Here is a 25398-nt window from a genome sequence, read left to right as displayed (position 1 = left end):
GCAGCAGATTTTTCTTTCATGGATTGTGCTTTTGGTATCGTGTCTAGCTACTCTCTACTCGTTGTTTTCATAAGTAACTTTTTATAAACCTTTTTAAAAATCTATTTTTTTTATTGAAGTATAGTTGATATACAATGTCATGTTAGTTTCAGGTGTACAGCACAGTGATTCAGTTACATATATATATTCTTTTTCAGATTCTTTTCCCTTATAGGTTATTATAAAATATCAAGTAGAGTTCCCTGTGCTACACAGTAGGTCCTTGTTGGTTATCTATTTTATATATAGTCGTGTGTATATGTCAATCCCAGCCTCCTAATTTATCCCTCCCCTTGCCCTCCCCTGAAGAAGGGGTGGTACATATATACGGTGGGCTAGTAGTCAGCCATAAAAAGAGGATGAAGTTATGCCATACGCAGCAGCATGGACGGATGATCGTACTAAGTAAAGCAAGTCAGAAAGAGAAAGACAAATATATATCACTCACATGTGGAATCTGAAAAAGAAAAGATTCGACTGAATTTACAAAAACAGAAATAGACCCACAGACATACAAAACAAGTGGTTTTTAGTCAAGAGAAGTAGCAGCCCCATATCAGACAGAGGCAGAGAGGCCAGTGAACACACGTGTCTAGAACTGGGCAAGATGTCCTCAGAGCAGAGGGGTGCATCTACCGAGCAATCGCCGTGGCAGCCACTGGGCCTGTTTATTTTCCTCTGAGTACCAGGGAGGAAGGTAGTAAAGGCTTACACATGAGGGAACTCCTGCCGGGTGCTTTGACTGCACCAACATTTCCCCACTCTGCTTCGTGCAAAATTCAGATAATGAATTCAAGTAAATGTGTTGAGGCTGGGATAGGGCAGCAGTTATAGGGCTGGAATTAGGGTGACCAATTCACCCAGTTTTAGCACTGAAAATCCAGTGTCCCAAGAAACTCCTCCTCGTGGGTAAACTGGGGTAGCTGGTCATCCTAAGACAGAGTGCGGTGTGGCTAGAACAAGGTCTCAGCCTGGGCAACAGGAGAAACTAAAGCCAGAGGGCAGAGGACATATCAAGGAGGGGGGCACCAGCCACCTGGCTGTTGGATTTGCCTGCTGGGGTGGGAGCTACAGTAAATCAGGTCTGTACCAGGGCTGAAATTCAAAGCTCTAGTCAAGATTCCCTGAATGTCCTTCTGTAGGAGTTTGACAAATGTAAACAGAGACCAACTAGGGTTTGTGATAATCTCTGTGCAGCTTTTTTTGCTCTTCTTTCTTCTTCCATCTCCTTGTAACTGCAGAAGAGAAGAAGATGGGGGTTTAGGGTATACCAGTCATTTGATGAAGGTGGGAGTCGATAGAAGGTCCCAATGTTTGTGATCCCTTCTGATAAACAGACTCTACAAGAATAGCCATCATGGCAGAAGTTGTCTTTGAAGCCTCCTTATATTCAAGTCGCTTGCTCAGAATTTTATCTTCTCAACTGTGTCTGGTCAAGAGGTAAGAAGATAAGTATCTTCGACCTTGGACCCTCTGCCTTTGTGCCAGGTGGGATGGGGGTCCTTTCCTTTCCATTTATCGGTGTGTCTACCCTATCCCACCTTCTGTGAACCCTGAACTTTCTGCTTAAATACATGGTCCTAACTTTTTGTACAACCTCAGCCTTTGGGCCCAATCTCAGTCCCAAATATATGTTTCAACTTCCAAATATTTTAGCTAGGCACCCTCCTTTTTTTTTTTTAGGTGATTCACAGTGATGAAGTGAATGTTTACACATACAGTTTTTGTCTACGTTATATCATCACACAAAAATGGCTGGAAAAACTCCCACCCAAATTTGGAGATAATGTTTAAAGACAGTTAGACTGAAAGGCTGGTTGTTGTGTATGAATATCTGAGTCTTCCAAAGCCATCCTCCAAGGCCACTAAGACAAGAGTGTAACAAGAGGCATGTAACTCTCAGCTGAAGAAAGCCATAAGAAGATGCTCAGACCCCAAATCACAAAGGCAGAGTCTCAATCTCCCACATTGATTGTGGACAAGCTGCATCCTCAGAGCCCTCCGGGTAGGGAGCAGCAGGAACTATTTATTTAACAATGATTAGGGCTTCCCTGGTGGCGCAGTGGTTAAGAATCCACCTGCCAAAGCAGGGGACATGGGTTCGAGCCCTGGTCTGGGAAGATCCCCCATGCCGCAGAGCAACTAAGCCTGTGTGCCACAACTACTGAGCCTGCGCTCTAGAGCCCACGAGCCACAGCTACTGAGCCCACATGCAGCAACGAGGACCCAACGCAGCCTATATATATATATATATATATATATATATATATATATATATATATATATAAAATAAATAAATTTATAAAAAATATTCTTAAAAATACCACAATGATTAATGGGGTTCTTGACCAATACATAGACTAGTGTAAATAACTTCCTACTTTATAGTCCTTACACCAGAAATCCATACAGACAGTATATCCACAGCACTTCTCCTCCAACAAAGTTGGGGATTTACCACAAACTGTCATTTCAATCTTTTCTTCTGAGTAATTATAAGCCAAAGTCAATGATAAGCTATCATTTTTTGGGGAGGGGGGCATTTCAAGGAAATCTAAGACATTGGAATTGAGAAAAGAAACGAAGAAATCGCTGTGATCTGGAACTGGTAACTTTTGTTTAATCCCTGTAGACAAGAGGGGTTGACAGTCCTCGGGTGATTTCTGCTGAGAATGTGTGTGGGGGTGTCGGTGTGCACCCAGCCCCCACGTGTTCCCAGAGGAGGTGATGCGGAGGGAGTGTGGTCCAGCAGTGGAGCCCGTCCTAAGCAGCTGCACAGTCCCCAGGAAAGGAAATGAACGAGATCTACCACGTCAGTCCCTAGGATTGCAGAATCAAAGGCTGTGCTTTTTAACATCTTTATGTAGCCCATGTGATTAGCACGCCTACTTCATTCTGCTTCCATATTATGAAAAGAGGGTGGCTACTCAGCTTGTGAATTGAAGTTTGAAAGAGTTTGGTATCTCTAAAAGGAAGAGACATGGGAGGTATTATTTCCTTGCTATGAACAAAGAATTCATCTAACCCGATTGCCATCAACAATCTTGACCTCAGATAGCTTTGCTTGCATAAGTTTTGACTACTCAGATTCCTAATTATCCTGTCATCAGTGCCATAATCCACTGGGCTGAAAGACATATTTTGTTTTATATGATCATTTACAGAATGATATAACACATACTAATTTGAATTATACAAATGTTCCCAACCTTTTTAAAAAAAATTATGAGCCTTTAAATTACATTGAAAAACTTTTAGATTACATTGTAAAAACATATATCTGAGAGTAGATATATGGATATGTGACTGAATCACTCTGCTGCTGTACACCTGAGACTAATACAACATGGTAAATCAACTAACTACACTCCAATATAATAAAACAAAAACAAAAAAACACAGCAATGTTCGTGAGCTGAATCTTCTGTGCTGACTAGAGTCCAGTTAGACCTTCCAGCCTTGGAGGACCTGTGACCTTCCTGGGGTAGAACAGGAACAGTGCCTGCTGCCCAAGGGTCTACGTGTTTCCCACAAAGTGTCACGTGGACCACCTGCGTCATAGTCTCTCCACGTGCTTCTATAAGTGCAAGTTCCAAGGCCCCAGGAAAACTAACTCAGAATTTGGGGCATTCTGCATCCTTAAACGTCTCCATAAGCGGTTCTTCTGCACATTACATTTTGAGAATCGGTGCCCTAGATCTGGGACTGGTTAGTTCAGAGTCCTCAGCGGGGAGGTCTTAGTATTGCTGGCAGAAAGCGGATTTGCTTCCTATTTCCAGGCGCACTGTTTCTCCCCGTTTCTCAGTAGCCCCCTCCCTCCCCCAATTACGGGCTGGTGAGTTTTGATGTTGTTTAGCAAACCTGGGAGGTGCTGCACTCATTCCAGCCACTCGGGGTTCCCCGCCTCCATCCCCAGTGCAGTTCCCTTGATTGACAAGAATAAGGCTTGGAAAGAAACCAGAGCTCGCCTTGCCTCCACCAGAAGCTTTCCTCAGGCTGCTCTAGGTCCTTGTCTGGGAAGGTCAGTCCTGCTAGCCCCCCGCTTGGAAGTGGGGTGCTGGGGCTCCTTGCCAGGTCTGTCGAGTTCAATCCCAGATACAGAACTTCCTCTTCTCAAATGACTGCCTCGCCTGCAATTCTGTAGCTTCCAGAAATTATTTCCTTTATTTTAGAAAGTGCTGCCCCAAAGAAGTGATTCGACCACATAAGCGTTTTGAGGTCTCTTTCAGTGCTATTATTCTTAAAAGCCTGGGCAATCTTCAATCTGTCTCAGACTCCTCCCTGGAGTGTATTTTTCTCAAAGATGGTATCTGTGGTCAGAAGGGCCGTTTGGTAGGTTTCACCGTTTCTGAGATAATTTCTGGCACCTGGGGTCAGCTAGACAGCAGGAACTTTACCCTTTCTCACTGGCTGTGAGTGAAATCAACTAGGATCACACAGGGCAGGGGCCTGGGAAGGTGCTTTTGCCTCTCCTCCTGCAGCAGACAGGAAAGGGGAGGGGGACAGACCCAAGGGAGACAGACAAAGGGTAAGACTTCCCACCCAGGGCCCCGAAGGGGACCTTTCTATCCTTCCTGACGACAGGATGCTGGGTTGTTTTCCAAACCAAGATCCCGTGCATTCATGTGGTTTAAGGTAATATTCCAAAATCTGCCATTCTATATTACACAACATTGTAAATCAACTATGCTTCAGTAAAATTAATTCATTTTTTTAAAACCTGCCATTCTATCACAACATTGTTTTAATGGAACTTGTTTTCCTTAGTATTATTTAGATCAGGTTTATAGGAAAATCCCAAAGGCCAATCGTTGGCAGCTTAAAAAATATATTTTGTGTTCTGGGCCCATAGCCAGCAGTTTACTAGTTTATATCGCTAGTGATCTATGTCACATGATAACAGTTAACGCAGATATGGAGCATAACACGTGCCAGACACTGCTCTAAGTACTCTATGAGCACCGACTCACTTAAAACTCCCAGCAGCCCTGTGAAGTAGATACTAATATTGCCATTTTATAGACCGTGTAACTGGCGCACAGAGTCCAAGGTCCTAGTCCAACAGGTAGTCCAGAGTCACAACAGTAAGAGCCAGAAGAGTTCAGACCCTCACCACTCAAGGTATGGTTCCTGCAGCACAGGCATCACCTGAGAGCTTGGCAGAAATGCAGACTCTCAGGCCCACCCAGACCTTTGGACTCGGAATCTGCATTTTAACAAGACTCCCCACGCGATTCGCGTGCACATTGAAGTTTAGAAACCACGGCTTAGATAGTCTTACATTATTTCTCTCTGTGCCCATTAAAAACCCACCTATGGCTTAAGACTTTAGAAAATAATGTGTACTTGGCTGGTTTGTTACGAAAAAAAAATAGGATTCTAAGATGATGTTTGTGTCCTCTCCTAGCTCCTACCCCCTTCAGATAATCAGTTCTCAAGAAAATAAATAGGATAAATTCGTTTTTTAAAAAGTCACGGAATTCTTATTATACGCAGGCACTTTCATTAGATCATCATAGAATATGCTATGAAATAGGTACTACTAGCCTCAAATTACCGATAGGAAGACCGCGGTCGCAAGGGTTAAGAGGAAAAGACAATGCATGGACTGGGAGAAAGTTTTTGCAAACTATGCAACCAACAATACACAAAACAGCTCATACAAGTCAATATCAAAAAAAAAAGAAAAAAAAGAAAAAAAAGAAAAAAATGAGCAGAAGACCTAAATAGACATTTCTCCAAAGAAGAAATACAGAAGGCCAATGAGCACATGAAAAGATGCTGAACATCACTAATTATTAGAGAAATGCAAATCAAAACTTCAATGAGGTATCACCTCACACCTGTCAGGATGGCCAGCATTAGAAAGTCTACAAGGACTTCCCTGTTGGCACAGTGCTTAAGAATCGCCTGCCAATGCAGGGGACACGGGTTCGAACCCTGGTCCAGGAAGATCCCACAGGCTGCGGAGCAACTAAGCCCGTGCACCACAACTACTGAGCCTGTGCTCTAGAGCCCGCGAGCCACAACTACTGAGCCCGTGTGCCGCAACTACTGAAGCCCACGCACCTAGAGCCCGTGCTCCGCAACAAGAGAAGCCACTGCAATAAGCCCTAGCGGCGCAACAAAGAGTAGCCCCCGCTCACCGCAACTAGAGAAAGACCACGCACAGCAACGAAAACCCAACACAGCCAAAAAAAAAAAAAAAAAGTCTACAACATTAAATGCTGGAGAAGGTGTGGAGAAAAGGGAACCCTCCTACACTGTTGGTGGGAATGTAAATTGGTGCAGCCACTATGGAGAACAGTATGGAGGTTCCTTAAAAAACTAAAAATAGAGTTACCATATGATCCAGCAATCCTACTCTTGGGCTATATCTGGAAAAGACGAAACGTCTAATTCGAAAAGATACATGCACCCCAATGTTCACTGCAGCACTATTTAGAATAGCCGAGATATGAAAGCCACCTAAATGTCCATCGACAGATGAATGGATAAAGAAGATGTGGTACATATATACGGTGGAATATTTCTCAGCCATAAAAAAGAACGAAATAATGCCATTTGCGGCAATGTGGATGGACCTAGAGATTATCATACTAAGTGAAGTAATAAGTCAGACAGAGAAAGACAAATACCATATGATAACACTTACATGTGGAGCCTAAAAATATGGTACAAATGAGCTTATTTACAAAACAGAAACAAACAGGCACAGAAAACAAACTTATGATTACCAAAGGGAAAGTAGGGGGAGGAAAAATTTAGGAGTTTGGGATTAACAGATACACACGACTATATATAAAATAGATAACCAACAAGGACCTGCTGTACAGCACAGGGAACTCCACTCAACATCTTGTAATGACCTATGTGGGAAAAGAATCTGTAAAGGAATACATATGTATGTATAACTGAATGACTTTGCTGTACAACTGAAACTAACACACCATTGTAAATCAACTACACTCCAATAAAAAGAAAGTAAGAAAAAAGGTTAGGAGAAGCAGCTGAGATGACAGCTAACCTGACAGCCCCGCTTCTTGAAGCAGGCTTCTCGTGTTGATGTCCTCACAGGTAGCACACTAGCACACAGAACTATCCACTAATCTTTGACAAAATAATTTTTTCAAGCCCTGTCTCAAAAGCCAAAAACATTTTTTGCTTAATCCTGAGCACTTCTCCCTGATTTAAGGAAGCGATACTAATGTAACCTACAAAGTGTCAACTTTGGAAAATCAAATCAAAGCCCAGAAAGTCTAATCAATTCTTCTCCTTTCGCTCTTACTTCATGCAATAAAGGTGCATATTGTCTTAAAAAAACCCAAAACAAAAAAAAAAGAGTATGAGACAAAGCTTGTCCTTAGAAGTCCCCTTCTAACGGCTTGGTTTAGATGCTTTTCAAAGTGATGCCAGCAACTAATATTTTTTTCCTGCGAGTCACATTGGTGATGATTCACATGATCAGTAGTTTAAGGTAGGATTGATTTGAAACTGCTTTCACTTGTAGATAAATTTTGATTCAGGCAAATCACACACTATGACTACAGAATAAAACACAGATTAGCCAAATGTGTCAGGCCCATTAAAATGTGTAAGCTTTTGTCATGAATTAGTTTTTTAAAACGGGACGTATTTGCTTCCTGAATTATAGTGATGAGACTTAAGCTGAATTTGCAGGAGGACTATTTGATTCTTTCTTCAAATAGGAAACCACTGGCATTTCTGTGTGAAGTCATTTTCTATTTTTAAAATAACTGAATTTGAGACATGACTATGAGTGTGACAGTTTCACAAGGCAAAAACTAAGATGAATAAATGGGTCTGAAACCCAGACTAATGGAGCGAGCTGTTCATAATCACATACATGTTTATGTACTTCTCCCATCACTAAAGCTTCATTCATCATATTGGTTTTTGGCCATTTCCTAGACAGTATTTCCAATTCTAATATATTTCTAACAGAAGTCCCATGTTGTGATCACTCCTTTATAAGGTGGAATTCTGCAATATTCCTGGTTTACATATGCAGATTTTCTAGTAGATCTATGATGGTTGAAAAAATACATTAATATATTTATTTAGTCAGTAATCTGGATATAACACACATATATACATCATATAAACAAGAGCAGGCAGAGGCTTCCGCCCTTCTGATCAAGGCTGTGTGACCTTGAGGTTAAAGCTGTGTGATCTCGAGCAGGTCACTTAGCTCTCTGAGCCTCAGTATTCTCATCTGAAAAATGATGGGTTAAATTAGATTATCTGTTATGGTGCCATTTTTTTTAACAGCTTTATTGGAGTATAATTGCCTTACAATGGTGTATTCGTTTCTGCTGTATAACAAAGTGAATCAGCTATACATATACATATATCCCCATATCCCCTCCCTCCTGCATCTCCCTCCCACCCTCCCTATCCCACCCCTCTAGGAACGTGCCTTTTTAATTTAACATCCCATAGTAATTATCCCATCAATCTCTCAATTTGGACCAAGTGGGAATTCATTTAAAACTCTGAATGAAAAACTGTATTTTTTAAATGTAATTTTGTAACTTTAAAGCAGCATGGGACCTGGAATTGGGTAAGCAGTATCATTTGTTTGCAAACAGATGTTGTAAAAATACATAACCATGCTCTAAAATACTTTAAAATCTCTTCAGAATTTTGTTTATGATATTAATTTTCATAGTAAGACCTTTGTAATGCCAAAATAACATTATCTATAAAATCTCTTCACTATGTAATAAAACTTAGCAAAGTGATAATAAAACTTACATGAAAGAATAAGCCAGCAAATAAAATGTTTTAAAAATACAGACAATAGTTTACCTTATCAGATTAAACTCATAGTTATCAAAAACATATGGATTATAAAAATAAAAACAGTCTGAGTTTGGTGGGATTGGCTGGGAAGTGACATAAAGGCATATTTTAGGATGATGAAAATATTCATGATCTTGATCTGAAAAGTAAATGCATCAGTGTGTTCACTTTGTAAAATATTATCAAGCTGAACACTAGACGAACATACTTACTAGAGTATATGTTACATATCGACTTTTTAAAAAGTTTTCAAAGTTGGACCCACTGACATTTGAATCTCTATCCCTTTATTAGTTGCAAAATAAATAAAATCTAAGATCCATCCATCATGGAGGAGACAATCTGTGCTCTAATTATGACAGTCAAAAGAAATGAGTAGGAGACAAAAGAAAACAAAGCACAGGGTGTAGTTTGTGGAGTGTCCAATGAGGTAATGGTCCTCCATCCCCACTTATTCTACTTGACTACTCAAGGCCTTTGGAATTGGGTTTGTGTTTCCTTTCAATGTCACACTACACCTGTGATGGATATTTAGATTAAATAAGATAACAGGATAACCTATAATGTTCTACATGCTTCTAGAAGACAGAAAACAACTTATTCCTGTTCATTTTTGTATCCTCCGAAGCTCGTGGACAACTTTTTAGTATTCAATAGGGATCCAATTTCTATTTGTTACGCTGGATTTCAAATCTCTATGATAAAAATTGAGAATCAAATTTTTTTCTGAAATATGTTTTAAAGGGAAAAATATTAAAATTGGGTAGAAAAATAAACCTTGATGAGCGGTCAGGTTAGTTCGGTAGTCACAGCACACAGTAAATATACACTGCGAATCGTCTCACGGAATAATGGAATCTCACTAGAAATGGAAGAAATTAAAACAATTATAGCTACCAATGATAAGTATGAGGAGTGTCACACTTATGGCAGAAAAGGGAAAATTTGATTTTTACATTAAATTAGACATTAACAAAAACACTATAAAACTCTTAAAAGTGCTCTGAGGGCTTCCCTGGTGGCGCACTGGTTGAGAGTCCGCCTGCTGATGCAAGGGATGCGGGTTCGTGCCCCGGTCCGGGAAGATCCCACGTGCCGCGGAGCGGCTGGGTCCGTTAGCCATGGCCACTGAGCCTGCGCATCCGGAGCCTGTGCTCTGCAACGGGAGAGGCCACAACAGTGAGAGGCCTGCGTACCGCAAAAAAAAAAAAAAAAAAAAAAAAAAGTGCTCTGAAATCATCCTCAAAGTTGCTGCAAAATTTCTCAGCTATTTTCTCATCCTCTTATAATCTGGTTAGTTTTTCCTTATGTATCAGCATTTGAGGTAATTGTTTAAACTATTTCTCATGATATTTTATTGTTTTTACATTAGTTATTAATAGTGACAAATATTTTCTATGTTTTTATTGCAACTATGCAATATTTGACGTAAAATATGCAGCAAATCCACTTTTCATTTGCCTAACCAGGGTACATACCCGCTTTTGCCAACACTTTTATAAGAACATGGACTTTCCATTGAGATCAGTTCCAAACTTGGAGGGAAAAGAGGCTAAGTTCCAATAACTTAGAAAGGTCCTAAGTGATGGGCCTTAGAGAAATTGACGTTGTAACATCTGACCTGTGTAAAAGTTAATGTGTGATGTGTTGACCACAGCAGCATTCAAGAAACAAGCTTCCCTAAAGGGTTGAACCTACTGAACTCAAGACTCAACAGCCAAATTCAATTTTCAGAAAATACAGAGGATAGAGGAACACGTTAAATGACATGACAGTAGCCACATCCAGAATGTTGGGTTATTTCTACTGGATGACTGACACAATTTCTGCAACAAGAAAAAAAAAAGAAGTCTATACCAGCTTACAAGACACCAAAAGAAACAACACAACCAAATGCGATGAATGTGTGGACTTAGCTTGAATCTGTATTTTCACGATCAATCATCAAAATGCACTTTAGGGGCAATGAGGGAAACATTACCACGGACTAGTTATTACATAATGTCACAGGATACTTGTTAATTTTGCTAGGTGTGATAATATCAACGTGGCTATGTAAGAATATGTTTTTTTTTTTTTTAAGAGATGCACAGTGAAACATATAGGAGTGAGATAATATCAATAGAATATCTGGAATTCACTTTTAAATAGTTCAGCAAATGAAAAAGAAAAAAGCTATGTGATCAAATGTGGAAACATTTTGATAAATTGTTGAATATAAGTAACAGGTAAGTGGGATATATTTTAAAATAGTCATAACAAACTTTTTTTTTTTTTTTTACGGTACGCGGGCCTCTCACTGTTGTGGCCTCTCCCGTTGCGGAGCACAGGCTCCGGATGCGCAGGCTCAGCGGCCATGGCTCACGGGCCCAACCGCTCCGCGGCACGTGGGATCTTCCCGGACCGGGGCACGAACCCGTGTCCCCTGCATCGGCAGGCGGACTCTCAACCACTGCACCACCAAGGAAGCCCCATAACAAACTTTTAAAAAATTGTATCAAAAAAAGATTGATATATACCTCTCCATTATCAAAAATAAATAAAAATGGGGAACTTCCCTGGTGGTCCATTGGTTAAGAATCCGCCTTCCAGGGCTTCCCTGGTGGCGCAGTGGTTGAGAGTCCGCCTGCCGATGCAGGGGACACGGGTTCGTGCCCCGGTCCGGGAGGATCCCACATGCCGCGGAGTGGCTAGGCCCGTGAGCCATGGCCGCTGAGTCTGCGCGTCCGGAGCTTATGCTCCACAACGGGAGGGGCCACGGAAGTGAGAGGCCCGCGTACAGCAAAAAGGACAAAAAAAAAAAAAAAAAAAAAGAATCCGCCTTCCAATGCAGGGGACACCGGTTCAAACCTTGGTCAGGGAACTAAGATGCCACATGCCGCAGGGCAACTAAGCCCGCGCGCCACAACTACTGATCCCACGCGCTCTGGAGCCTGCATGCCACAATTAGAGAGAAGCCCACACGCTGCAACTAAGACCCAATGCAGCCAAATAAATAAATAAATATTTAAAATATAAATAACTAAAAGTAATTTTTAAAACTATTTGCAGGCTTTAAATACAAATACATTGTTCATAGTATTTTATACAATCCTCTGAAGTTCGTGGCCTCAACAGGAGTCTGTACCTTTCACCACCTAATTCCACTCTTTGTAAATATACCACAAGAAAATAACAGATAGGGAAAAATAATTTACCCAAAAGTTTTCATGTAGCTTTACTATAAGAGAAAATTTGGAGACTAAATATAAAATACAGGAGAATATGAAGTTAATTATTTTGTATCAATATAATGAAAAACCTTAAACCTATCAAAGGTGACAAGAATTTGAGCTACGTAAATACATGAAACTAAGTACACACTGGCATAGATTAGAAGAAATTTCAAGTATCAATTAAGACTCTTTCACAGTTGGAAGTGACAGAAAAGCCAACCCAAACTGGCTTAAAGCAAAAAGGAAATCAATTAGCTGGCAGAAATGAAAACTTTAAAAGACAAAGGGGACTTCCTTGGTGGCACAGTGGATAAGTCTCCACACTCCCAATGCAGGACGCCCAGCTTCAATCCCTGGTCAGGGAACTAGATCCCACACGCATGCCGCAACTAAGAGTTCGTATGCCATGACTCAGGAGCCCGCAAGTTGCAACTAAGGAGCCCTCCTGCTCAAATAAGACCCAGAGCAACCAAATAAATAAATAAATAGTATAAAAGAATAAAATAAAAGACACAAAAATCACCTTGACGGATCATAGATATAATGAAAACAGTAAAAACTTTTAGAAGAAAACAAGGAGAAAAATCTAAGGGACCCTGGAATTGGTTTTGAATTTTTAGATACAACATCAAAAGCACAATCCATGAAAGAAAAAATTGATTCCTTGTGCTTTACTAAAACTAAAAACTTGTGCTCTATCAAAGACTATGTTAAGAAAATGAAACGACAAACCACAGACCAGGAGAAAATATTTGCAAAACACTTATCTGATAAAGGACTTGTATCTAAAATATATACAGAACTGTTAAAACTCAACAATAAGAAAAAAAATTATAAAATAGGCAAACATTGTGAACAGACATCTCATCAAAGAAGATATACAGATGGCAAATAAGTATATGATCATTGGTCATTAGGGAATTAAAACAACAGTGAGATGTAATTACATCCAGTTAGACTGGCTACAGGTAAAAAATAAGAAACACCAAATGCTGACAAGGGTGCAAAGCAACAGGGATTCTCGCTCTCTGCTTGCTGGTGGGAACACAAAGTGGTGCAGCTGCTCTGGAAGACAGTGGCAGTTTCTTACAAAGCTAAACGTAGTCTCACCACGTGATCCAGCAATCCCATTGCTAAGTGTTTACCAAATTGAGCTGAAAACATACCCGTGCAAAAGCCTTACAGAAGTGTTTTTTTTCAGAATTGCCAAAAACCGCAAGACACTAAGATGATTAGGTAAACAGTTATGATCCAACCATACGATGGAAGGTTATTCAGTGATAAAATAAATGAGCACTCCAAGCCATGAAACGACATGGAGGAACCCTCAGTGCCTACTGACAAGTGAAAGAAGCCAGTCCGCAAAGGCAGCACACTGTGTGGTTCCAGCTCTAGGACGTTCAGGAAAACGCACAACTATGGAGACAGTAAGAGATCAGTGGTGCCAGGGTCTCAGGGAGAGAAAAGTGGGGAGTGTGTAGGTGAAGCACAGGGACATTCAGAAGGGTGAACCTGTTCTGTATGATACTGTCATGTGGGTACACGGCCTTACCAAGTTGTCGAAGCCTGTAGACTTCACAACACAAAGAGGAAACCCTGATGTATACAATTTCAAAAAATCATTTAGGGAACTTATCTAGGAAACAGACTCACAGACATAGAGAACAGACTGGTGGCTGCCAAGGGGGTGGGGGGATAGGGGAGGAATGGACTGGGAGTGTGGGGTTAGCAGGTGCAAACTATTACATACAGGATGGGTCAACAACAAGGACCTACCGTATAGCACAGGGAACTATATTCAATACCCTGTGGTGAACCATAATGGAAAAGAATATATATGCATATGTATAACTGAATCACTTTGCTGTAAAGCAAAAATCAACACAACATTGTAGATCAGCTACACTTCAATAAAATAAATTTTAAAAAAATCATTTAGGAGTTTAGGGAGCTCCAGGACAATTCAGGCAGTGACAGGAGAATCTAACTGCATTACAGGTGTATGAAGCGGCCTCACTGGAGGGGCTGGGGAAAGGTCCCGACCCAAGTAACTTTGGAAACAAGCAGAGCCTGTAAGCCCAAGGGCAAGAGAACGTCAAGGAAGCACCATACTCTGGTTGATAAGGTTTTCTCCCCTGGAGAACTGGTTAACAATTCTGATACGTGTATATACATGTACTGAAAATTAACAATTAAGTGAATGGATGGCAACGAGTGGGAGCCAGGCTTCTCATGATTGGAGGGGGAATTTACAGATAAGCAAGCGGCATGCTTAAAAATAGGCTTGTGATTTTAAAATATAAAGGAAATAAGATTAAACGTGGTTTATCTCTTACAGACATCACAATTAGTCGTATTCTATTTAACTACACTTTTTTTTTTTTCTTTGCGGTAGGCGGGCCTCTCTCTGTTGTGGCCTCTCCCGTCGCGGAGCACAGGCTCCGGACGCGCAGGCCCAGTGGCCATGGCTCACGGGCCCAGCCGCTCCGCGGCATGTGGGATCCTCCCGGACCGGGGCACAAACCCGTGTCCCCTGCATCGGCAGGCGGACTCTCAACCACTGCGCCACCAGGGAAGCCCTAGCCACACTTTTTTAACTGAAGTACAGTTGATTTACAATGTTGTGTTAGTTTCGGATATACAGCAAAGGGATTCAGTTACACACACATAATTGCACACACACACACCACTCAAATCACTTAAAGCAAAGCTGAAGGAACAAGATGCCAGCCGACAACTTTACTGAGCTTACTACACGTCCTGCTCAAATTTTTATCAACCAAATATGTCAAAGTTTATAAAAATGCAAGAAACTTAAATCAGTATTAATGAAAATTTGATCACAAGTATACTTTTTATCAACATCGGAGCAGCCCCCATTACACAAAACATAAACTTTATGATACAAAAATATTCCTTTGTGGAAGTTAGCTCAGATGTCGTGAGAACGGGAACAGCTGTTCATGGCAGCCTGGTGTCGACGCCCAGACTGAGTGCATAAGAGTAGCAGAATCGTGTAAAATAAACATGTGTTTCTTTCGTTCTCATGTCCATTGTCATGTGAGCATCATATAGGTGAGGGGTAAAGAAAGCTTAACTCTCCTTGTGAAATATACTCAAAAGCCCTTTACCTGTAAAAACCATCCGCCTCCCCACTGTGGTCGATACTGGCTCTTGAAAGGATACACCTGCCATGGTTGTAGCTGTGCTACTGGATTTTCTTTCTCAGCTTCCTCACACCAGTTTATCTGCACCAGAAACAGCCAAAGACTTTTCTGTCTCTCCTCTCCCTGTCTGTGACCTGAACTAGGTGGTTGCTAGGGACTCTTTATGACAGGAATGCAGGGTGTTCCTTCTAACAGCTCAGTGTTCCAGCCTCCAGGAACAGACAAGACACAGCTGTAGCATCCCCAGGATCGGCATCCAGTCTTTTCCTTACCTGTCAACATCGAGTCCAGAAGAGACCTGTTCAGGTTCTAGATCTAGAGCAGCCTTACGTCCCCAAAGACCTGGCAGCCTCAGTCAACACTGTCTTCCAACATATCCCAAGGAATGTTCTGCAGAGGGCTGTCACTGCACAAACCGAACAAACAAAAATCACAAACCACGGTTAGAGGCATTTGAGAAGCCCTGGCTAGATAAAAGGCAATTAGAAATTATATTTTAAATGAATAAGATCATTGTTTATGCATTTTTCCCAGCCCCGTATTTCAACACGTCCTTAAACACAATCTGTGCCTCGGTCATATTAATCTATCTGTGGTTCCCATCATGTGTGATGCTCTTTCGTTCCTCTGAGCCTTTACCCATTCATTTGCTCTTCCGATAATGTTCTTATGTGAATATTTCTGTCCTCTGAGAGTCAGAGCCCGTGCCTCCTCTCCCAGGAGGATGCCTGCAGACACAGCTGACCACTGGCTCCTTCACGCCCCTTTAACTTCTACGGTGTCTTGTTTATACCTACCTGTTAAACTGCTACCACGTTGTTTCAATTGTCTATTCTGTCCGCCTCCCTACTAGAATCTCACTCCCAGTTCAGGGGAAAAGCATCTTTATTCATATTTCAATTTCCAGAGACTGTCATGCAATAGATGCTTAAGGAATGTTTGTGAGATGAATAAATGAACCAACAGCGAATTCCAGCCTGCCCAGAAATATAATATTGGCCACCTGATAATCCATGGAATATAAATTCTAACAGCAATTTTGAATTCAACCTTAATTATATGGAGGTCTTTACTGAAAATGTAATGCCTTTTGTTTGTTGAGAGAAATTACAGTAAAAACACTCTACATTAACTATGAAGAGGGTTGCTAGCCTGGTGGCAAAGGGATATAACCCCCAAGTCCCCCTCCAAGGAAAGACTTGTGCGCCAGCTGCAGGAAATACCATCAGTAGACAGCCTGCAGCTGTCAGCTCCTTCGGGGGCTGCTTTAGCTGCAGCGGGCTGTGTCCCTCTCGTGGTGTCTCTCTCTGAGGCAAGCCCTCTCGGGGCAGCATGGTCAGAAGACTCAGTAAGGTGAGGGGATAAAGTCCAGATGTTTCCACCTGCCATGGGACCATTTTTCACCCGGTGAGCGGAGGCTTTGTTGAGCCCTCACCACAGTTCAGCTTCTTCCTCTGCCCAATCCTGCTTCAGCCTCTTTCTGTTCACAGGCATAGATCCCAAATAACCATCTTGCCCCCCACCAACTTCTGGAGGGCATGACTTGTGGCAGCCAGACAGCACAGATGTGTAACAGGGAAGAACAAACCTGCTTCCGCATCAGGTCTATCCCTGTAGCTCTAAGCCTTGTGCTCTGTTGCCTGTGCTGAGTCCTGCGGGCTCTGCACCTTGTGAAACAATGTTGCCTGTAGCCTGAAATATACAGGAGAGCCTATTCTGAAGGCTCTGACCTTTAAGAGTAAAACACTTTTCCATTCATACAGAGATACAATGTTGCAGAACAGAGAGTAACAGTTGTGAACAAAGGATTCCCGCACCAAGACGTTTCCAACAATCAGCCACGCCCACTCCCATTTTAGTATAAAAGCAGCCTGACTGCTAAGTTGGGGCAGGTGGTTCTTGGGGACACTAGTCCCCCATCGTCTCCGGCTTCCTGAAGAAAATCTCTATTCCTTGCCCCAACACCTTGTGTCTCGATTTCTTGGCCTGTTGTGTGGCGAGCAGTACGACCTTGGACTGGGTAACATGTACAGGCGCAAACGTGTTACACAGGAAGGCTTCTTGTTTTAACCCCTCAACCCTCTAACCAGGAGCTGATTCTACTCCCCCAGCATGGGCAAGTCTACTCGTCTTCTTTGATCTGCCCTGCATGGCAGTCTTCTTTACCTCTGCAGTGTCAGAAGCTTTCCTACCCTTTCTGGGGTTAACCAGTTCTTGTTACTATGGTCGAGGGCTCTCCAGCCCCAGCCTTAGGCTTCTCTCTGAAATGTCCCTATTTGTGTCCTCAGAACTACCGCTTTCCAAGTCAGCCAAGTGTGAAACCTCCTAGTGGAAGTCAGGAGCCCGCCTATTTGGTTTCTCACTGCAGTTTTTGTGATGCGGAGAGAGAAGGAAGGAGGAACCTGAGTGACAAAAAGAAATTCTTTAGTAAAATAAGCAGGAAGTAAAGATCTCGCTTTTGGCCGAGGACCTCCCCTTAACCCATCCTGAGGAACGCAGGCTTCCACTTTGCCTCAGAGACTGTTACAAACTTTTCAGTCTGTTGTGGGCTTAGGGTCAGTGATTCTGATGGCAAAAGGCTGGAGGGAAGGGAAAATAGAGGAGAAAAAATCAGAGTTAGTTCTTTGGGAGATCTTTCCACCTACTCAGTACACGTTTAGGTTCATTTGTTTAGTTTTGTTTCATTTTTTAGGGATTAAAAAATTCTTGTGTAATTAAGTAAAATATTTACATGGTTTCAAAGTAAAATTCTTAAAATAAGGGATATTTATAGAAGTCTAGCTTTTATCTTTGTCATCTACATCTTGTTACTTCTTTCTCCTTATAGGAAAACTTGTAAAAACTAAAAGAAAAATATATTTATAATCATATCCTCCCCTTTCTCAGAAAAAGAGTAGCAAACTAAACACGTGTTTTTCCACCTTCCCTTTATTCAACGAGATCTCTATTAATGGTTATATGGGCTGTTTCCAATCTTTTGCTCTTATAAAATGTGCTATAAAATATAGGTTTCTGCAAACATGTTCTCATTTATTTTGCAGTACATCTTTGGGATAGATTCCTAGAAGAGTCATTCCTGGACCAGAGGGTAAGGCATATATACATTAGCTTGATACTGCCAAATTCCCCCCCGCCCCCGCCATAGGGCTGTACCACTTTGTTGTCCAACCAGCAATGTCAGAGAATGCCTATTTCCACATGACCCCACCCACAGAGTATGTTGTCAAACTTCTGGATTTACGACAGGTAAGAACTGGTCAAATAGTAATCGACATTCCTCTCCTATCAGCAAGACGGAACATCCTTTCGTATATTTAGGAGCCATTTGAATGATTTTCTAAGACCTTCTGGTCATCCCTCTTGTGTAGTTTACTACCAGGAGCTGAGCTTTGTCTACTTTTACAAGAATGAGCTAACATTCCAAAGAAGGACAACAGACACACCAACAGAGAATCACAGTAAAGTGTCAGAAGGGCAGTGATGGTTACGGGAATACATTTAACACCTAGTTTGTTCCTGGAGACATGGGGACAGAGGGGAGGGTCACCTGCCGTTCCTGGGACAGAGGGCGAGGCTCTTGTCTGAACTGTGTCTCAAAGAATGATGAGGACCCAGGCAAGGGATGGGAGGTTGGGGGATGGTGTGGGCGGAAAGGGCATTTTGGACAAAGAGGACAGCTTGAGCAAACGGCCCAGAGGGGAGACACAGCCCACAGAACTGTACATGGCAGAAAGACAAGTTCAGCATTGCTGACGGTCATGGCTAAGAGGGGAGAGGGGAGAGGAGGCCTAAGGGGCTCGGCCAGGCATGTCAGGAGCAGGGACTCTATTCTGTAGGCATCGGGGACCCCTGAAGGTTCAAACAGGCAGAGACTGGTCAGTGTTGGGTTTAAATGGAAGATGCTTGGCTGGGTGGAGACCGAATTGAGGAGAAGAGCCTGGGGACGGGGGTCCAGGCAAGTACAGGTGAGGCCAAGGCAGAGGTGATGGGAGCGGAGAAGAGATGCATTCGGGAAACACACTGAATCTAGGTGGTAAGGAATCAGGAGGACCCCGGTTATCCAGCCTGGGTGACCGTGAGTAGTAGGGTCACAAAATAAAACACTGGAAACAAGAGAAAGAGAGAAAACCAAGGCCAGTAGGTAAAGCGATGGTGTTAACTCGGTGTGGAGCTGACAGGATAACCAAGCAGTTAAAATGAAGCCCATATTGTCATCAAAAGCTGCGACAGCTTCTGAACTCATTAGAGGGGATTAAAGACGATCTCCTGTGGCCACCAGATGCTCTTCAGTTAGAGAAAATCCCTATTGTTTATGAATCAGCCGCAACCTCCTCTGATGAAGCTCAGGGTTTACTGCTCGGCACAAATGAAACGTTGGCTGTTGTCTTGCTTTGCTAATGTAACAGTCACCTGAGAGTTGAAAACTGCTTCACGGTACAGCTGTGGAGGCCAGTGCCCGGTGCTGAGGCCCTGCAAAAACGCCTGTTCCAGTGTTTGGGAACGCATCCAGCTACACAGTTAATGATGGAAAGTGATACAAACTAGAAACTCCCATGATGCAGCAATGGAACCTATCTCCAGGTGAATATAGGGTCAGTACTTGCTAAAATTAATGCTCAAATACCCTATTACTAGGCACACTTTGCAAACTGGGGAGCTTTGCCACCCCTATACCAGTAAATCTTTCTTTATACTTTTAGGCGCCAAATAATTTTAGGTCCTTTCCCTACATTCCTGTTTTTAGGCAACGATCTGGAAAACTCACGGAATAGAGACACAGACCTGGCTTCAAATCTCAACAGTCTTCTGTGTAACACTGGCAAGTTGATTTTCTGTAAAATGAGAATACTTGTGCCTCCCCCCCATAGGGCAAAGGGAATAACGTATATAAAATGCTTGTCACAATACCTGACACACTATGTAGTATGTATGCAGTAAATATTCTCTGTAATATTAGTCTCATCACCTCCCCCTTACCTTGGCCTCTCCCCGTTCTTCCTTTAGAAAATACATGTGACTAATATACATTTAAAGTGTGACCATCATGGACCTCAAGATTATCATATTAAGTGAAATAAGTCAGACAGAAAAAGACATATCATATGATATCACTTATATGCAGAATCTTAAAAGATGACACAAATGAACTTATTTACAAAACAGAAACAGACTCACAGACATAGAAAACAAACAAAAGGGGATAGTAGGGGTGGGGGGAAGGGGGGAGGGATAAATTAGGAGTTTGGAATTAACAGATACAAACTACTATATATAAAATAGGTAAACAATAAGGACCTATTGTATAGCGCAGGGAACTCTACTCAATATCATGTAATAACCTATAATGGAAAAGAATCTGAAAAAGAATAGATATTATATATATAAATGCATAACTCAATCACTGCTGTACACTTGAAACTAACACATTATAAGTGTATGTATATGCGTAGCTGATTCACTTTGTTATACAGCAGAAAGTAACACACCATTGTAAAGCAATTATATTCCAATAAAGATGTTTTAAAAAAACCCTATACTTCAATAAAATAAATAAATAATGAAAATAAGTAAATAAAACAATAAAGTGTGACCATCATAACCTTTCTTTTTATATTTGGGCTTTCAAGGCCAGCTCACGAAAGTGTCTGTATTCTTCATCTTACTCATGTAGCTAGAATTTGGGTTAAGTTGGCACCAGAGATGCTATTCCCTGCCCGTCCAATCAACCTGACCTCCCACGGTTGTAGTTAATATAATTAGGGATTATAGTATACATGCCTTTTCTATAAAAACACCGTTTAGAAAATTAAAACCACAACACATTAGAATTGCCATCCCCTAACTGCTATACTCTACATGGAGAAACAATAAATAATTAAAGCAAGTGCTTTAGCAACCATAGGGTGATACCTTACAAATGTGTGAACTGTTATTGTGATAAGGGACCGTAGCTACTCCTGAGATAGAGCCCCTCGGCTTCCGCTCCAGCAATCTGATCGTGGGAGAGGCCAGCTGAGGGGCTAAGCCACGGCGCAGGGGAGCCGGAGGAAGAGCCAGGACGAATCCACCCGCCTGGTCTTCAATTCAGGGCGCTCTTCTCCCTGCTCCACCTTGAACAAGAATCTGTCATCTCTTTTTCTCGTGCGTGGCACTGTGGATGTCAACAGCCCTTGCAGTTCTGCTCTAATGGTTTATGCGGTCTTCCTTCTGCCACTAGTTCAACTTTCTGGTGAAGACTTTTTCACTGAGCAGTGAACAAATATCACTGGACACTTACTGCATGCCAGATACTGTGCAAAACACTTTCTCCAAAGTTGTTTTTTTTTTTTTTAACATCTTTATTGGAGTATAATTGCTTTACAATGGTGTGTTAGTTTCTGCTTTATAACAAAGTGAATCAGTTATACATATACATACGTTCCCATATCCCCTCCCTCTTGCGTCTCCCTCCCACCCTCCCTATCCCACCCCTCTAGGTGGTCACAGGCACCGAGCTGATCTCCCTGTGCTATGTGGCTGCTTCCCACTAGCTAGCTATTTTACATTTGGTAGTGTATATATGTCCATGCCTCTCTCTCACTCCAAAGTTTTTTCACTGTCTGCACAACAGTGCTATGACACAGAATTATTATTCCTGGTTTATTGTTGAGGTCGGTGTGTTCCAGAGAGTTTAGTGTCAAAGTCTGGTCTCATTGTGCATAACAGAGAATGTGGGGTTCCAAATCTGGCTAATTATTTCTGAGTTGTAGAAATGAAATCTAATTTTGATCTTCAACAGACATATTTGTCTCCCGTGATAAACCATAATGGAAAAGAATATGAAAAAGAATGTATATATAGGTACCACTGAATCACGTCGCTGTACAGCAGAAATTAACACAACATTGTAAATCACCTAGACTTCAATAAAATTTTTTTAAAAAGCACAATATAAGGATTTAAAATGAAAAATAAACATATTTATCAAAATTATGAATATGGTTACTTTGAATATAAGTGAAATTCTCCCATCTGGGTGCTACTGCAGCTTCTCAGCCTGTAATAGTAGCATTCCCTCCTAAATGTTCCTGGCAAATACCCTTCCCATCTTTGCCTTTAAGAAAATCAACCCCCTTCCAAATTTCTCTTCTTCCCCTTCCACCAGCACAGATCTCCAGAGGTCCTCAAATGCCCACACTTCCTTCTCTGCGCTCCTACAGGCTTTACGTTTTACCTTGGCTGTTGTGCAGATCATTTTTGTGCAAGCAGGCGTCCCTCTCCACAGTGGCCCCGGCCAAAGTGGGGTTCTGCTCTTCCCTCCCCAGCAACGTCAACCACTGGTGGGCTCCTGGCTGCCATGCCATTCTCTGTACCGCCACTCAGACCCAGACTCCTGGATGCAGCGGGCAGGAAACAAGTCCCTTCCTCTATGACATGCTCCCTTGGAAGGCCGCCAACAGACTTTCTTGGGCCCCAAAGAGCAACGCAATCTGGGGTGACAGCTCTTCTGATGACTTAAGAGCTCACTCCTGACTGGGTGGGTTTTGGGGGGGGGCACTGTGATTTGGAGACTCCTCCAGCCCCACTGGTCTTTTGTCGAATCCAGGGCATCGTGCCGTACTTAATCTTTCCTCCTGCCGGGACAAATCTACTGTAGAAAATTCCCTCCATCAGCACCCTCCCTCCACCCAGCTCCATTCTTCCTATCCTTCATCCAGTTCGCCAGTTATTCTCCTGAGAAACTCGCAGCTCCCTTTGAAAACACTGAACGCAATGACAAGGCAGCAGCAGAGGGTGGTTTCCCCAGAGCACAGCCAGGAACCAACCTTTCTTACCTTTCCGAGCAAATGTATTTCTATAATGGACTATACGTACTTATACTTACCGGGGGGAAAGCAATTAAATATCATCGAGAGTGTGTGTGCTTCCATAGGTTCTTCTAAACCTGGACGAATGTCTGAAGCTCAGCGTCTTATTTTCATCTAGTTTCCGGAGACTAAGCATCATTTACAGCAGTTCTACAATCCAAGATTCGTTTCAATGTCTGAACTTTTTTTTTTTTTTTTTTGTGGTATGCGGGCCTCTCACTGTTGTGGCCTCTCCCACTGCGGAGCACAGGCTCCGGACACGCAGGCTCAGCGGCCATGGCTCACGGGCCCAGCCGCTCCGTGGCATGTGGGATCTTCCCAGACCGGGGCACGAACCCGTGTCCCCTGCCTCGGCAGGCGGACTCTCAACCACTGCGCCACCAGGGAAGCCCCAATGTCTGACCTTTGATGTTGAAAAAGTCGACGTAGCTTCTTAGTATTTGCCAATCATTTGCCATGACATAGAAAGAGCATTCAAATGTATGGAACCTCAAAGAGGGTCTGATAATTACAAACAATCTAAAAATAGCATATTACTGAGCCATAAAAAAGAATGAAATAATGCCATTTGCAGCAACCTGGATGGACATAGATATTATCATACTGAGTGAAGTAAGCCAGACAAAGACAAATATCCTATGATATCACTTATACGTGGAATCTAAAAAAAAAAAAAGATTCAATTGAACTTATTTACAAAACAGAAACAGACTCACAGACATAGAAAACAAATTTATGGTTACCAAAGGGGAACCATGGGGGAAGTGATAAATTAGGAGATTGGGATTAACAGATACATGCTACTATATACAAAATAGATAAACAACAGGGACCTACAGTATAGCACAGAGAACGATATTTAATATCCTGTAATAAACCATAATGGAAAAGAATATAAAAAAGAACATATATATGTGTAACTGAATCACTTTGCTGTACACTTGAAACACTGTATAAATCAAATATACTTCAATAAAAAAGTTTTCTAATAATAAAAATAGCTGTTATCTCTCACTTGAAATGGATTATACACTGGTTTATAGTACAAGTGTTTGGTATAGTCTTAAGAAAAAACCCTACTTTGAAAAACTTCATTTTTTAGCAAATCCCATTTAGATGTCAATGGGAAAATAACTTTTCTTCTTATATATTTTATTAGGATTTTTAGCTTAATCTTTTTATTAAACTCTAATGTAACACTTAAAAATGTTGTTTAAAATGTCTAGGAACAGTTTGAGCGGAGAAGGATGACAGCATCTAGGAAAGGACACGTGGTGGGTTTGGGAACTCCTTGTGGTAGAAGCTGAACCCAACCCCAAATTTACTCCCACACAACCTAGATGGGAGAAGCTGAAACAACACCAAGCTAAAATGCCCTGTGTCAAGGAAAATGAAAGTTGAGGTGAGGAGTGGGTCTGGGGGCTCTTGGACTAGAGGAAAAAACAACAAGCTGGAAGAGAAGGCTTTTTAGTCTGGGAGGCCAGTGAGGGCGGGGCGCACGTGCCCAGAAGGGCAGTGGTGATGCTTCCATGTGCTTGGTTGTCCGAGAAACTGGCGAAGTCTGATTTCAGCAAATGACTCGTTTCAATTTTAAGTCGTTTATTATCTTGTGCTTGGCTGTAGTTCCATTCGGCAGCCTGTGTTGGTGGCCTTTGGGGGAAGTTGAAGAAAGCAGGACAGGGCCCTTTGTAGAGCAAAACTCAGCAGGAAATGCACCTCAGGCTGCAGAGGAGGGGTAATTCCAGAGAGACAAGACAAATGGGAAAGTAAACCTTCAGGGTGTCCTCTGAAATCTTGAGAGAAGGATGTCCACAACCTGAGGGAAAGGGGTTTTATTGGGGCATTTTATTTTATTTAAATGTTTTATTGTATTCATTTAATTTATTCAATTCGTAATTTATAATTTTAATAAATTAATTTTATTTTAATTTATAAATTAAAACTTATAAACTTATAATTTACGATAAATAACATTAATTTATTTAAATAAAGGCCTTTTATTTTATGTATTTAAAGACATTTTACTGGGGGTACTGAAGTAACCGCTGAGCCCAGAAGGCTGACAAGCCTGAGGATTTGGGGTACAGACACCCCATAGTAACATGTAGCAATAACCCAAATCAAATGGCAGGCCAAAAATAACTAAAATATTTTAAAATAATTTGTTTTATTACTATAAAAAGTTTAAGTAATCAGGGAACTGATTATTTAGTCATCGGGTGTTTTAATCTCAACTTTATAAAATGTACCAAAGCGAGAGCATTTTTAAGTTGATGAAATCACAGATACATTATTTATTTTGCG

At 41.7% G+C, this 25398-nt stretch overlaps 1 protein-coding gene across 7 annotated transcripts in view; it reads right to left on the bottom strand.

Moving 5' to 3' along the window:
- The window catches only part of SPMIP2 (sperm microtubule inner protein 2), a 160770-nt gene that overhangs the window by 82084 nt on the left and 53288 nt on the right, over positions 1-25398 (bottom strand). For 6 of the 7 annotated variants that reach the window (XM_089911342.1, XM_089911339.1, XM_089911341.1 and 3 more), the window contains exon 4: positions 15520-15653. Coding sequence is in view for 1 of the 7 variants with exons in the window: in XM_089911344.1 (XP_089767470.1) it covers positions 15520-15529 (10 nt within the window). In the remaining 6 variants the exon portion in view is untranslated. Of the gene's footprint in view, positions 1-15519; positions 15654-25398 lie in introns of those variants that run through there. The other variant, XM_089911344.1, reaches the window with a different exon arrangement.

This window comes from Delphinapterus leucas, chromosome 5 (genome assembly GCF_059928025.1).
Source record: "Delphinapterus leucas isolate spDelLeu-1000000601 "Yukka" chromosome 5, BTC_Dleu_Yukka2, whole genome shotgun sequence".
NCBI classification, from domain to species: Eukaryota; Metazoa; Chordata; class Mammalia; order Artiodactyla; family Monodontidae; genus Delphinapterus; species Delphinapterus leucas.
Note: the sequence above shows the minus strand (reverse complement) of the source record. Positions and strands in the feature narration are given on the sequence as shown.